Below are 13,120 nucleotides of genomic sequence, written 5' to 3'. Positions count from 1 at the left end.
GAGGTAATTGGAGGAATCACACTGGACCATGACCACTGTGTCCTCCCCAATGTGGGTGCTGAGGAGGCCTCTGCCCACCACCCGGTGGGGGAGGGCGGGAAGTACCTCATCAAAGTAGAAGAGAACTCTGCGTCCGGCCACCTCGTACCTCTTCAGTGCCACATGCTGGCCCCGGAGCAGCTGGCGAGGAAGCCAGAGGTCAGGGTTCCCCCAGGCCCTCTGCCTGCAATGCTTGCTTCCTCCCCCATCTCTTTGGGGCCCACACTGGTCAGTGGGAGAGAGGCTGGGGCCCCAGAGGCTGGGGGGGGGGGGGTTGCCCACTGTCATCAACAAGTCCCTATAGGCTGGGTCCAGGGGATGACAATTAGTGCTCCCCAGGCCCTGCGGACCCCCCAGCCCAGGAGAGGGCACCCAAGGCAGCCCCTGTCCCTAGCCGTGCCTCACCTCTTCCTGCAGCCTCTTCCCATCCAGCTCCAGCCCCGGGTCAGGTCTCCCTGTGGTCCCCCAGGGACCCGGCTGAGCCCTGTCACCAGCTCCTGCCTCACCCGCACCATTCAAAACCCTTCCCCCCACCCAGCCCCCCTGCTGGCCTGGGACCTCTTTTCAGTTTTGTTTGTTTGCTTGTTTTTATTGATTTCAGAGAGGAAGGGAGAGGGAGAGGGAGAGAGAGAGGGAAACATCACTGATAAGCCCATACCCAGATGGCACACATAGTGGGTTCTTTCTAACACTAGCACGCCCCACACTGAGGATCAAGCCTCCTGCATGCCCCACACTGGGAATCAAGCCCGCAACCTGGGCATGTGCCCTGATGGGGAAGCAAACCATGACCTCCTGGTTCATAGGTCAACACTCAACCACTCAGCCACTCCTGCCCCAGAGCCTCTGTGCTGGTCTCCTCCTTCCCCTGGCACTCCTTCCAGTCCCCCTGATCACCCCGTCCCCACACTGTAGACCACCTTGGGCCCAGGCAAGACAGTCCCCCACTTTGTGCACCTCCCCTCCCCCACAAAAGAGGACGTAAAACTGGTCTCTCTTAAAGCAAGTCTGCTGAAGCCCTCCACTGCATGGCCGGCCGTCCTGGTGGGAGACTCACCTAATCAGAGATCCCCCCCTCCCCCCGCTTCCCACCGGCCCCTCAGCAAATGGCTAGCCCAAAAGCACCAACTCTGCCCAGAAAGTGGGGGAAAAACCCATCAACCAACCCATTTTAGGAAGTGCTGGGAACTGGCACTCTGGGCAGGACCACTGACCAGAGACCCCCTGGCCTCTGCCTGCCAGAGCCGCCTTACCTGCTCCAGGCTCTCCATGTCTGCCCGCAAACCCGACAGCAAGGGCACCTCCAGGACAGCCATGTTGGAGGACCCTGCATGCAGCCACCTTCCGATAAGAGGAGAACAGGCTCAAACTCAAGCCCCCCGTGGAATTCATGGCCCCCTCTGCCCCCCCACCCCCACGTGGCTGACGTCCTGCCCTGGTCCTCACTGGCAGGCCATCTGCACACACACGGTTTGCTGGTCATCCGTCAGCCCCTTTCATAGGTGAGACACTGAGGCCATAAGGAGAGGGCCTTGCTGAGAGTTCTGGGCCTGAGGGGAACCTAGTCACTCTCAGTGCCAGACCTCCGTCTCCCCTTCTTTAACAGGGGATGTGGCACTGGCCCCTGGGGCCTGCTACCCTGTGCTGGGCGTTGGTGACGGGAGGGAGGCTGGCATTCAGAGAGGAACCTGCAGACTGCGGGTCCGAGGGTTCAGAGTGGCCACCACCCCTGGGAGGGTCGGGAGGCTCCCTGAGGATTGAGGCCTGAGCGAGCCCCTGCCCAGGTGGCACACATAGTGAGTTCTTTCTGACACTAGCAGGCTGGGGGCCCAGGTCAGGGCAGGTGCCACCGTTTGGGCTCCCAAATCATTGGTGTTTGCAGCCAATACCGTCTCTGTCCGGGGGCTGGGACTGACACAAGCACAGGGCAGAAGGCCTCACCTGGTGCACACCTCCAGGGTCACCCGGTAATCCTGGTGATGCAGGTCGGCTGCTGGGTCGTCATCGTCAGCTGAGGGTGCTGGTGCTGGGGGCCGGGGCCGCTCAGCCTCGGGCTCCTGGAGATTCACGAACAGCTGGAAGGACGGCTTGGCCACTGGGTCTGGCACATTGTAGCTGACATCAATCTGGGGGGGGTGAGAAGACCGAGTCTGGGGGCTCTGGGAGTGTGTGTGTGGGGGGGGGCAGGGCAGGGACAGGTGGGAGAGGACAGGATGACGATGACAGTGACATCAACAACAGTCCCAGGGACTACGGTTACTCCATTCAGCCTTGAAATGCCCAAAGCTGTTTAAACAGACCACCATCCCCTTTTTACAGGCCTCAAGCCAGGTCTGCCCGCCTCCAGGTCTCTCTCTTCTGCCTCCGCTGAGACCACGGTGCCATCTGGGCTCCCACTTTAGAGATGGGAAGGCTGAGGCTGCGAAGGTCTCCAGGCAGACTTGCCTTCTCCCCACTCTCCAGAGCCCGTGAGGCCACCCTGCCCCAGCCCAGAGCTCAGCTAAACCTCAGGACCTGGCGACAGAGGGGCTATAGGGAGGGCCAGGGGGAAGCCAGTCAAACGGATCTTTCTGGAGGGACCCGATACCCAAGGGGACACGTGGTCACCTTCGTTGGGCCCTGCCTTGGGCAGGGCGGGCTGTCGGTGGGGTGCTGACAGTCTGTCCTGGGGTCTCTCTCACATACCCACCCCGCATGCAGAGCTCAGAGCTGCGGCCCACCCCTCCCAGGGTCCCGGGTTCCAGATGCCCCTGTGAGCACCCTCACCTGCATCAGGCAGCAGCCTTCACCCTTGGCACTCACAAACAGCCCGGTGGGGAGGCTGGGGATCTGGGGAGAGAGGACACCGTGACCCCCGCAGACACACATGGGTGGGCAGGCAGCTGCCCCCACTCCCAGCCCTGGGAGCACCCACCACGGCCGTCTGCAGGGCCTTCCGGTTGGCCCTGTGCAGCTCGAAGGTCTCCTGGTAGTCCAGGTTGGTGGAGGCCAGTGAGACGGTGAGGTTGACGCTGCCAGCGTAGGACAGGATGGCATACTCTGCCAAGGCCTGCAGAGCCACACAGGTGTCCTGGGGACAGAAGGGGAGGCTGCCCTCAGCGCCACGACCAGGCTGGCCAGCGGCCCCTCGGCTCCCCCTCCTGGACAGTGCTGACCCTGCCCAGACCCGAGCCCCTTTCCTGGCCCTGCCCGGCTCGCCTGAGTGGAGGAGAAGCCCCCCAGGGCGTTCCGCTGCTGGGACAGCCACTTCACCACGGGCAGGGCCGCGGCCACGTCGCCCAGGAGGGTGTAGGTCAGCAGGGCGTAGGCCGTCATCTCCACATCCGCCGAGACCACTGCAACGGGAGAGGTGGCCGCCAGGACCCAAACCCCAGGGCCCAGGGCAGGCAGCGGGGGAGGGGCTGGCAGTACCTGCCTGGGGGACCCCGTCGCTGAAGCTCAGGAAGGTGTCCTTGCCCCGATCCTGGGAACCCGTCAGGCTCCAGTGGGTGACCCCGTCTGCAAGGCCAGGACGGATGAGGGCCACACCCCAGGGCGTTCAGCCTGGCATCCCAGGGTGGGCATTAGGGCATGTGGTCTCAAGAAGAGGCCCAAAGGCTGGGCCCCAGTGGGGGGAGGGTGCCTGGCAGCCATGCGGGGACAGGACGGGCCTTGGGGCTGTCTCAGATCGGCAACTACATGACAGACCCCGCCTTCCTGTACCCCTGGCGGCATCACTAACCAATGGCCTCCCTCCTGGCTAAGCCCTGTTGTGTCCCAGGAAGCCACTCCCCACTTGCAAAGGCTCCGTCCTGTGAGCTGTGAAAGGCCCTCAACTCCTGAACAAACCAGGCCCCCCGGCCCCCCATCCCTGCATTTAGTCCCAAATAGACACCAAGCAGCCAGCTGGCTGCTCTCAGAGTTTTGCTTTCTAACTTTTCCCCCCTTAAGTAGCAAAAACAACTTTCCAGGGGATGTCTAGAGCAGGAAAGCCAGGATGGAGGCTCAGCCCCAGCGCGGCTGCTGGGAATACGGGGGGGAGGCGGGAGTGGGGGCAGTGACGACAGGGAGGGGACTAGTGTGGGGGCGTTCAGAAAGGTCACAGGTCAGTGGTGACTGGCACTCCTGGGGCACAGTGGGTAGTCATTTTGTAGTTGGGGAGACTGACACCCTGAAGACAGAAAGGCTGCCTGAAGCTCACCCGGTGATGGGGGCAGGGTGAGGACCAGCCCCTGCCAGGGGTGATTTAAGGAAGCCTGGGGGACCCTCTGCTGGGGATCCCTGAGCAGTGTCCTCCCTGACGGGGGTGGGGGTCAGTGTTCCCTATTTCCTGGGGGGAGGACGTGATGCTCAGGCTCAATCCACGTCATCAAATGACGTCACTAGGAGATGCAATAAGTGAATAATCCAACAAAGTAAAGTGAGCACGAGATGCCTCCTTATTCCCGTCGCATGTGTTCATGCACTGTTCCCTGGGTGGCAGGCGCGGGACACCTACCCTGCGTGATGGCCAGGCTGCGGAGCTTCCGCAGGGCCACGGCGGCTGCCGGGCTGCGGAGCAGGGTCAGCGCGTAGGCAGTCAGGGCGCTGGTGTAGGGGTCCGAGGCCAGAGCCACGCTGGACTCCAGGAAGCGCCTCGCTCTGGCAATGGCACCCCTCTCCTCCTGGGGGAGGGGGTGTGGAAAGTGCAGCCCTGAGGGATCACTCTGCCCCCACCCCACCCCCCACCCAGCACCCCCACCTGCGTGCCAGGGGACAGCGCTGGGTGGCTCACAGCCCCTTGCTTTTATGTTGGTGCCAGCATTTCCCGAATGAAGTCGGAGCACAGCAGATCAACCCAGAGCAGCTCTGGGGACACAGGCAGAGCGCTGGCCGCCCACCCACCTCCCCTCGTCACCATGCTGGCCTCTGAGACCCACTGCTCGGCTTTTCTCCTCTTCAAGGCCTCGAATCAATGGTCGCCTCCTCCAGAGAGTCCACCAGCCCTGCTCACACTCACCCACCCCCACCCCCACCCTCCAGTGTGAGTTGCTGGAGGACGGAGACCCAGTTTATTGCCCAGTGATGGGCTAGGTTCAGGGAAACGGCCTCAAAATAATGGTTAAACGGAGAAATGAGTGACTGGAAGCATTTAAGAATTAGCAAGTGAGCCATGTGTTCCCATGGACACCGGGGGAGCCGTGGAGTTAAGCTGACTCTGCTTTAGTGTCATGAAAATTGCAGAAGGCAGGCTCTCCCCAAGCTTCCCATCTTCAGACCAGGACAGAGCGTGGGGGCTGCTGTGAAGGTGTGGTGTCCAGATGTACCCTGTACCTTCCGGGGCAGGCGCCAGGGATGACACGGCAGGGGACCCAGACCCAGGCCTGGCCCGCGCAGGCCAGCGGGGGAAACCCCTCCCCCGTTCCTCCCGCCTGATCTCTCGGGCCCCTGGGCCCCTGCGCTCACCTCCGAGGCCACATCCGTCTCCAGAAGTGCAGCCACCACATAGGCCGTCAGCGGCACTGCGCCATGGATCCCGCCCTGCAAGGGGATTCTCGGCTGCACCCCGACCAGAGGGGCAGCCCTCACCGCACGGCCGGCCCGGCAGCACCGGGAGCAGGCAGGGCAGGGCCAGGGTCCGAAAGGAGGCCCGGAGGCCGCTCACCTGGATGTCCTTGTTCAGAATCCTGCCTGTGGCTGGGAAGGAGCCGTCCACCTGCTGCTGCCGCACGATCCAGCCCTTGGCGGCCGCCAGCTCCCGGGGGTCAATGAAGATGAAGCTTCGCGCCTGGGCAAAGGACTTCAGGACAAAGGCTGTGAGCCTGAAACAGGACCAAAGGGGCTGGGAGGTGCAGAGCAGGGTCGCCTCCCACGTGCCCGCTTGGGGACTGGGGGATGCTCACCTCCTCATCGGTTAGACAGGTGAGCCCAGTCTGCCCGTCCGTCCGGGGCGGCTGAGAGCACTCGGGGGAAGTGTGTGGGCACCCAGCTGGCCCAGTGATGGAGCCAGTCTCCTTGCCAGACCCTCTCTCTCCGGCACCCAAGCCCTCCTACAGACTGGCCCAGCCCCACCTCCCCCTGCCATGTGCATCAATGGGAAAGCTAAGACCGCGGCCTGGCACACAGGAGCACCCACTAAGTGAACAAGTGGATGAGCGAATGAATGAATGAACATGAAGTGAATGCACGGGTGCCCGGGAAACCATCGGTAACTGATCCTGAGTTTTAAGGCTTCGAGGCTGGACCCTCCCAGTCAAGTATTTAGGGAGAAGCACTGAGAGATGGTCCGTCCCGATGGATACCCGGCTCTGGGCTGAGCACGCCCACATCCTTCCCACTGTTTCTTGGATCCCGGTCCTGGATGTATAGTGAGAAACAGGCTCAGAGAGGTTGGGCACCTGGTCTAAGGGCACACAGCTCACAAGAGACACAGCCCCGTTTTCCCAGCTCCAGGTGGATGCCGCTGCCGCTGCCTATGCTTCCTGTAGCCTCACCCTAAAGGGCTCTTCACAGGGGAGGGGGAGGGAGAGGCCTCTGAGTGTCACGTCGCAACCACAGGGCACCTGGTCTTGCTCACTGTGTGCGCGTCCACAGGGGAAGGTGTGTAACGAGTCACAGCTCACTGTTCCTGACCGGCGGAGGCCCCTGGGGGCTGCTGGGGCTTGGCCAGCTTTTGAAGAAGGGGTCAATGGCTCTGGCCACCCGGGGGCGGTGTTACCGTGGCCGTGCATCAAGGGCCATCAGCACATCAGGGCCCTGGGACCAGAACTGGGACAGTAGACAGGCTGCTGGGGGATGGGAGACTGGGCAGGTCTGGGGCCACGTGAGCGACTCCGTCACCGCAGGGCTCAGCCGGGCGTGTCCTGCTGCCCCGGGCCTAGGCACCGAGGTTGTGCAGTGGACGCGGTCGGCTTAAGGACAGGGCATCTCCACACCCACAGCTGCTGCAGGTGCCGCCAGGCTGGTGCTTTGGGAGGAGGGCCCCTGGGGACAGTTGGGGGTGCCCTACAGTCTCTGTAAGCCCCAAAGTGGCCGGGGCAAATCCACAGACTGTCATGGTCCGAGGATCCCAGGGAACAAGACCCGGGTCTGCCCAGCCCCCCACTGGGCCTGCCCTGGTCACTCCAAAAGTCAGAGGGAGCCCCTTGCCAGGGAAACCGGATGCCAGGCCATTCCTCCCGAGCACCCGACCCAGACCTCTCCATCCCCATCCTCAGGTCCAGGGGGCCCAAAGGAGGCCCAGAGCGCCCAGACCTGTTCCCAAAAGGCCGGAGAACTGGGGGCTCCGGGTCCCAGGGGCCCCGGGTCCCAGGGGCTGTGGCCACAGCAGCAGAAAGAGTAACAGTAGCTCCCACCACCCACACCACACCCAGGGCCAGGCAGAGCCTCCACTTGCCAGGCAGGCTCCTTGTCACCCTGGGGTCAGGCCCCGAGTCCTGGCCTCGCCGAGCTGGATGAGGCCTCTGTGGCAGCGCCGGCGTGGGACTCACCACATGCTCCCTGAGGCGTCCCGCTCCCCGAAAGCACTGTAGGCGCCATCTCGGTGCTTATAGGTCAGCTGCCGCTGGTAGCCTGTGGGGCGAGCAGAGGTGACGGCATCCTCTGCTGAACGGCCTGGCCCGGGCCGGCCCATGTCCCACCCTGGGAACCACAAACCATGCCACGGCCACATCAGGGATCCTGGAAACTGCCCCATCACAGCGGGGCTGGCCAATGTGCACCATCTCGGGGCGACGCCCGCCCTCCATCCCCAGAGGTGGGGACTGCTCCGCCCAATGGAGGAGCCACAGTGACCAGAGCAGGAGAGTGACGAGGACAGGAGGGAGGGAGGGAGGGAAGTCAGGCAACTACGGGGGCCTCCAAGCTGGGCATCAGGTCTTATTGCGAGGCCAGCAGGGGGCATGGGCAGTGCAAGCCCTGCAAGTGATTACAAACTGAAGAGATCACGAGACTCAGAAATTCCACTCCAGCGATCTTCTGCGTGTCTTTACCCAGCTCAGGAATGGGACCATGTGTGCAGCACCATCTAAAAGTCCCGAGCTGGAGACCGCTCCATGCCCATCCACCCACGCACATCGTGGTCCCTCTACACAGCAACGGGAGGTGAAAGGACCCCCGCCCCCCAGCTCAGGGAGCGACTCGCGACTCTCTCTCTCTCTCTCTCTCTCTCTCTCTCTCACACACACACACACACACACACACACACACACACACACACACGGCGCAGGCAGGCACATGCTGTGGATGCCCTGGTCAGAGCGCCAAGAGCAGAAAGCTAATCTGTGCTGCTCAAGGCAGGAAAGTAAACCCAGGTCCAACTCCGATATTTTATAGGACTTTTTCTATTCTAAATGTTCTTTTTTATAATATTACTAGAGGCCTGGTGCACGAAATTCGTGCACAGGAGGAGTCCCTCAGCCCGGCCTGCACCCTCTCCAATCCAGGACCCCTCAGGGGATGTCCTCCTGCCGGTTTAGGCCGGATCCTAATTGCTCACCTGCCTGCCCGCCTGATTGCCCCCTACCTGCTCTCCCCTGCCGGCCAGATCAGCCCTAACGGCCTCAGCCCCCGCCACTGTGGCTTTGTCTGGAAGGACGTCTAGAAGACGTCCAGTCTACCCAGTCTAATTAGCATATTACCCTTTTATTGGTATAGATTATATTGCTCTTGTTGGTTAAAAAAAAAAATCTACATTTTTAAAAGATGCTGTTCTTTCTCCTGGCTGACTACCAGCACTCAGAGCCTTGTCCTCACTGGTGTGGCCCCAGCTCTGCTGACGGTGGCCAATCAGGCCACCGGAGTGGCCTCACTCAGCCACTCCCTTCCCTCCCCCCATCTACTGTGCCTGGCGTGCGGGCCACCCCAGCAGTCATGGCTGCCTTCCTCCCCACACCCTCAACCAGTTCCCCCAGTACCTTGTACCAGGTGATCAGTGGTCTCCCTCTCCACTTCGGGGCTGAGCTGCCGCGTTTTCTGAAGATACTTCAGGACAAAGACGTTGGGCGCAAAGTGGATCATGTTTTGCTCTCCACAGCCAAAGGGCAGCCGCAGGAGGCTGCTGAGGTGGCTCAGGGTGGGCCCCATGACGTCTCCTGGGGAGAAGGAAAGGAGGGCTGGGCTGGGGGCCGGCCTTGCCAGGGTCCTCGCTGTCTTTGGGGCAGCTTTGCAGAGATGGGAGGCCACCGGTGGCCTAACAGTGGCCACCCCCACCTCTGAATGCTAGTGCTGCCATTTGAAACTGGACTGCACCCTGTCCAGTCAGCCCACCTGACCTACCAGCTCTGGTGGCCACCTCATACACACCTCCCTGTGTTCCTTAGCTTGAACTCAGGTGTTCTTTCTCTGCCTTTTCATTACACTCAATGCTTTTTGCTTTCTGGCTTTTTAAACAGGTACATTCAAGGGTATGAATTTCCCTCAAAGTACGATTTTGCTGCACCTCACAAACAATCATGCATCAATACAGCCATTTAGAATTCTAAATCATTCTAAATATTTTTTCTAACTTTTAATCAAAAAGGTGATTTTTAAAAATTGATTTTAGAGAGAGAGAGGAAAGGAGGGAGAGCAAGAGAAAATCAATTTATTTTTCCACTGATTTATGTATTCATTTGTTGATTCTTTTTTTTAAAATATGCTTTTATTGATTTCAGAGAGAGGAAGAGAGATAGAAACATCAATGATGAGAGAGAATCACTGATCGGCTGCCTGCTGCACGTCCTCTATTGGGGATCTAGCCTGCAACCCAGGTATGTGCCCTGACAAGGATTGAACTGTGACCTCCTGGTTCATAGGTCAATGCTCAACCACTGAGCCACACCAGCTGGGCCATTGGTTGATTCTTGTATGTGCCCTCACTGATGGAACCCACAACCCTGGCTTATGGGGCTGCTGCTCTAACCAACTGTGCTACACGGCCAGGGCAGTATTTGGATTTTCAATAAAAGTTTCCATACATGTCGGTGCATTTTTCATTTTTTTCTTTTACTTCTGGTCCTTATTCTCATCCCTTCAGCACTGTGTCTTCCTCTTCTCGGCCTCTCTGTCCCCAAAATTGCTGAGGGGCCCTCCAGAATCCCCACAGTTCCCTGGTCGCACCTCCTTTCCTTCCTTGGCCTTTCCTCCTGTCCCACTGCGGCTGCCACCGCTCCTGCGGCCTCCTCCGTCGGGGGGCTGCCTGGCTACTTTCTCATCGACCCCCTCTGGGTTCCCCGCTCCCTCTCTGCCCTCTGCCCTCTTGTGCGGAAGGCACTGGCACGTGGGCCAGCCTTCCCCTCCTCTCCACCTCGGCCCACGTGCCTCCTCACCTATGCCCTTCACCTCCATTTGGGCCACGAACCCTCCCAGCCACCTCTAACTTAACCTTGTACTTCAGAAATCATCAACTCCAATATCTTCTGATCCAGCCACAACCATCAACCTCCCTGAGCCCCAGGGCTTCCACTCTCTGATGTCAGAGACCTAAGACTCCCTCAGTCAGGTCTGTCTGCCCCATCCTGGCCTCTCCCCCTCTCCCCACCCTTCCAGCCCTCAATATTAGATGGATCACACAGTGTCTACTTCCCACCCCCATGCCTGAGCTACAGAAGACAATCCACAGCCCTAGAGACTCCGGTCACAGCCTCTTGCCCCTGTTCAGCCAATGTTCTAGATGCCTGCCCCTCTCACCAGGACCCCCACTCCCCTCCCTGTACCTGGCTGGTTTCACCTGGCTGTTTGGCCTTCTTTGCCCGTCGCCCCAGCTCCATTGCCCCTGGAGTATATCACCTGCCCCTTGGGGTCACCTTACACAGGGCTTGGACCTGCCTTCTCGGCCAGACAAGGCGCTCCTCAAGGGTAGGCTTGGGATCACCTCTGGGGCTGTCCCCAGAGCCCAGCATGGAGAAGGCACTAGAAACTACTTGTCAGGTGAGAGTGGGTGTGTGGCTGGAGGCCCCAGGGGCACAGGCTCCCAGCAGAGCCCAGTGTGACCTGAGCCTGAAGGAGCCACCTGGCCCTCGGGCTCCTGCCCCATCCTCCCGAGCCAGGCTGCGGAGCAGGCACACCTATGAGGGAAGCGGCCGCCCGCTCCGAGCCAGGGATGGCGCTGTGTGGGACCCCCAGGGTGAAGGCCTCGCTGTAGCTCTCATCCGCCTCCATCTTCCTCCAGAGGCGGAACTCGCCCACGGAGCCCCAGCCGGTGGAGAAGCCAATGAACTGCACATCTGGGGCCTTGGGGAGCGTCCAGGTCATGATGACAGACTCGTTGGACGGCTCTGGGCCATGCCCAACCTGCAAGAAAGAGGCCACGGCTGCTGGAAGCCGGAAGAAAGCACGCAGTGGCGCTCAGGCCACAGTAACACTGGCTACAGGGCCCAGGTCAGAGAAACCAGAGGTTATCCTATCCATTGAATGGCCAACAGAGGCACAGCATGGCATCTACCGGTTCCGAAGTGACCCGGCTCCCTGGAACCCCTGGGCCTTTGCACGTGCTGTTCCCTCTGCCAGGAACATCCTTCACCCTGGTTTGCCCAGTGGCCTATGTCCCTCCTCTGGGAAGCTGTGTTAGCTGTTCCTTTTCTATGCCCCCCCCCCCCCTTGGATCACAAAGCACCCTGAGCCCCTTTTGGACCTGTTCACATCCACTTTCTTTCTCCCTAACCACCCACCACCGCTCAGCTCACAGATCCCAGGCGCTTCCTCTGCCACAGCTCTCAGGAAGACTGTGAGAAACTCGAGGTGCCGCCCTGTGTCCACCCTCCCTCCTCCCCAGCCCTCCTCTGAGCCACACACAGAGCGGGAAGCAGTAAAGGTCAAAGAACCACGCGGTTCCCATGCCCAGCCAGGCCAGCCCAGCCGTGCCTGGATGAGCCCGCCGTGCCAGCTGATCCAAAACGTCCGGAACTCATCCCAGGAGAGGATCTTGGCCGTGTGCGTGCCGGCCACGGGCTCGCCCATCTTGCTGGTGGAGATCCAGGACCTGGTGTTCTGGTGTCCCCCCAGGACGATCTCAATCATCCCCGCGGTGTCTTGGGGTCCGGGGGACAAGGCCACGCGGGCGTCGTTGTGGGCTCGCACGGCCAGGTCGAAACGAGTGAGGCGCTGTGGCCGCTGCACGTACTGGAACTCGTATTTGTTGGGCGTGGAGATATGGACTCTCTCTGGATGGAGGAAAGGAAGAGGGGGCATTGTGGGTCGCCTGAAGGCCCCGCCTCGCTGTGCCTGCTCCTGGAGCCGAGAACTGGGACAAAGGGAAGTGGGTCTCACTGTGGCTCGGCCAGCAGCTGCAGAGGCATGGCTGCTGCTGGCTTAACGACGGCTGTGCCAACAGCACAGGAAAGAAGACGTGCTCTCAGGGATACTTCCTGCAAAAGATGCACAAGACCTGTGCCCTGGGAACTGGAAATGCTGCTGAAACTAAGACAGACCCGTCAGTGGGGAGCCAGATATGTTCGTGGGTCTGAAGACAATATTTCAAGATACTAATCTACAGATGCGATACCATCCCAACAAAACCCCAGCAGGGTCTTTGGAGAAATTGCAAAGCTGATTCTACATGGAAATGCAAGACCTAGAAGAAGCAAAACAACTTTAATAAGAATCAAGTTGGAGGACTCACCCCATATGACACTGAGACTCTAAAGCTACAGGAATAGCCCAGTGGTTGACCATCGCCCTATGAACCAGGAAGTCACGGTTTGATTCCCAGTCAGGGCACATGCCTGGGTTGCAATCCCTCCACCCCCCAGTAGGGGGCATGCAGGAGGCGGCCGATCAATGATTCTCTCTCATCATCGATGTTTCTATCTCTTTCTCCCTTCCTCTCTGAAATCAATAAAAAAAAATACGCCTCCTGCACACCCCACACTGGGGATCGAGCCCGCAACCCAGGCATGTGCCCTTGACCAGAATCGAACCCGGGACCCTTCAGTCCACAGACTGATGCTCTATCCACTGAGCCAAACCAGCCAGGGAAAAAAAAATATATATATATATTTTTTTAAATTCTCAAAAAAATAAAATAAAGCTACAGGAATCACCAGAGTGTAGCTTTGCTGTCAACATAGACAAATCCTCAATGGAACAGAACAGGGAGTCCAGAAATAGACACACACACGTCTGAACAACTGACTTTCAACAAAGC

At 59.9% G+C, this 13,120-nt stretch overlaps 1 protein-coding gene across 1 annotated transcript in view; it reads right to left on the bottom strand.

The window, feature by feature from the left end:
* The window catches only part of CPAMD8 (C3 and PZP like alpha-2-macroglobulin domain containing 8), a 62,544-nt gene that overhangs the window by 5,882 nt on the left and 43,542 nt on the right, over positions 1–13,120 (bottom strand). Inside the window, exons 24-37 of the mRNA XM_059696337.1 lie at positions 11,839–12,137; positions 11,043–11,268; positions 8,913–9,089; positions 7,488–7,569; positions 5,663–5,819; positions 5,464–5,538; positions 4,517–4,682; positions 3,451–3,537; positions 3,238–3,374; positions 2,954–3,109; positions 2,806–2,868; positions 1,981–2,165; positions 1,293–1,380; positions 106–180 (exon numbers count right to left, since the gene is read on the bottom strand). Coding sequence (XP_059552320.1) covers positions 106–180; positions 1,293–1,380; positions 1,981–2,165; positions 2,806–2,868; positions 2,954–3,109; positions 3,238–3,374; positions 3,451–3,537; positions 4,517–4,682; positions 5,464–5,538; positions 5,663–5,819; positions 7,488–7,569; positions 8,913–9,089; positions 11,043–11,268; positions 11,839–12,137 — 1,973 coding nt within the window. The remainder of the gene's footprint in view (positions 1–105; positions 181–1,292; positions 1,381–1,980; positions 2,166–2,805; positions 2,869–2,953; positions 3,110–3,237; positions 3,375–3,450; positions 3,538–4,516; positions 4,683–5,463; positions 5,539–5,662; positions 5,820–7,487; positions 7,570–8,912; positions 9,090–11,042; positions 11,269–11,838; positions 12,138–13,120) is intronic.

This window comes from Myotis daubentonii, chromosome 5 (assembly GCF_963259705.1).
Source record: "Myotis daubentonii chromosome 5, mMyoDau2.1, whole genome shotgun sequence".
NCBI classification, from domain to species: Eukaryota; Metazoa; Chordata; class Mammalia; order Chiroptera; family Vespertilionidae; genus Myotis; species Myotis daubentonii.
Note: the sequence above shows the minus strand (reverse complement) of the source record. Positions and strands in the feature narration are given on the sequence as shown.